The sequence below is a fragment of the Capsicum annuum genome, unplaced genomic scaffold (assembly GCF_002878395.1).
Source record: "Capsicum annuum cultivar UCD-10X-F1 unplaced genomic scaffold, UCD10Xv1.1 ctg56650, whole genome shotgun sequence".
Lineage (NCBI taxonomy): Eukaryota > Viridiplantae > Streptophyta > Magnoliopsida > Solanales > Solanaceae > Capsicum > Capsicum annuum.
Genome location: NW_025865080.1, coordinates 1 through 1269, shown reverse-complemented (window position 1 = coordinate 1269; position 1269 = coordinate 1). Strand labels below are relative to the sequence as shown.

Below are 1269 nucleotides of genomic sequence, written 5' to 3'. Positions count from 1 at the left end.
AAAAATGAGAGTAACATGCAAGTTACTTTCTCTAAGCGTCGTGCTGGACTCTTCAAAAAGGCTAGTGAGCTTTGTACGCTATGTGGTGCTGAAATTGCCATTGTGGTATTTTCTCCGGGCAAAGCCAACAAAGTTTACTCCTTTGGCCACCCTTCAGTGGAGTTGCTGGTGGATAGGTTCCTGGGGAGGGACCTCCCTCCACCAAATGATGATGATCGCTACAACCACCTAATCAGGGCTCATCGAAACACTGGTCAACGTGGGCTCAATAAGGAGGTCATGGACATGCAGGAGTCTCTCCAGAAGGAGAAAGCTATAGGGAAATCCCTACTTGAATCTGGGAGGGGAGCCTACGATCGTGTGTGCGAATCTCCTATTATCGAAGGACTTAGCCTCTCCCAACTTGAACAATTGAAGGAGGCATTGGAAGCTCAAAAGTGAAAAGTTGAATTCGAGGCAAAACTTCAACAAATGGGGAGTGATGCTCCACTCCCATTTCTCACCTTTGGAAGTGCCTTGTCTTCTACTAGTGGTGATGGGGCAAGTTCTTCTCATGGACCCAATGTTGGTGCACCCTTTCCTAATTAGGGATGGTGGATCTACTTCTTCTGCAGTTCCTACTAGTTCAACTGTCGTTCCTAAGTTGCGCATTATGGAAGACACATGAGTAATAAGCGCGAATCTAGGTTTATCGTGTCATTTGAGTTATCCTCAATGTGTCGTGTCTTTTATATTTGAGTCGTCCTATGATGTTCATCATCTATGTTATGGTTCATTCGAACCCTATAAGTTTAGTTATTGTGTCATGTTTCCAGTCCATTATCGTGTTGATTTTATCATTTGAATGGTGTTAGTGTGTGTCGTTCGAGTCATGTTATCAGTCCATAGTCGTGTTGTTTTTGTCGTTTGAATGGTGTTAGTGTGTACTGTTTGAGCCATCTTATGATGTTCTATCATCAGTTATGGTTCATTCGAACCCAGTAATATTAGTTATATATATATATGTTATGTTGTTTAGTTTATTGTTATGTTTATTTTATACTTGAATGGTGTTGCTCTCTACTTTAACAACATATGTCTAGATATTACACATCTTCAAAAGAAAATCGATAGATGCCCTTTTGTATATTATCATATGTCGTGCTAGGTATACAGTGACTATTGGCTACCATTATAACGAAAGAGATATTTAGCGTAAATAAATATTTTCATAAAAATATTTAACGGCATTTAAGTTAAGGTCATTGCATGGCGTTAACGTCTTTAGTG

The 1269-nt window shown here is 40.0% G+C and overlaps 1 protein-coding gene across 1 annotated transcript; it reads left to right on the top strand.

The window, feature by feature from the left end:
• The first annotated feature begins 15 nt into the window (after positions 1–15).
• LOC124893264 (agamous-like MADS-box protein AGL62) lies at positions 16–441 on the top strand. Its single transcript, XM_047404318.1, has one exon. The coding sequence runs from the start codon at positions 16–18 to the stop codon at positions 439–441; it is 426 nt and encodes a 141-aa protein (XP_047260274.1).
• Positions 442–1269: the final 828 nt, after the last annotated feature.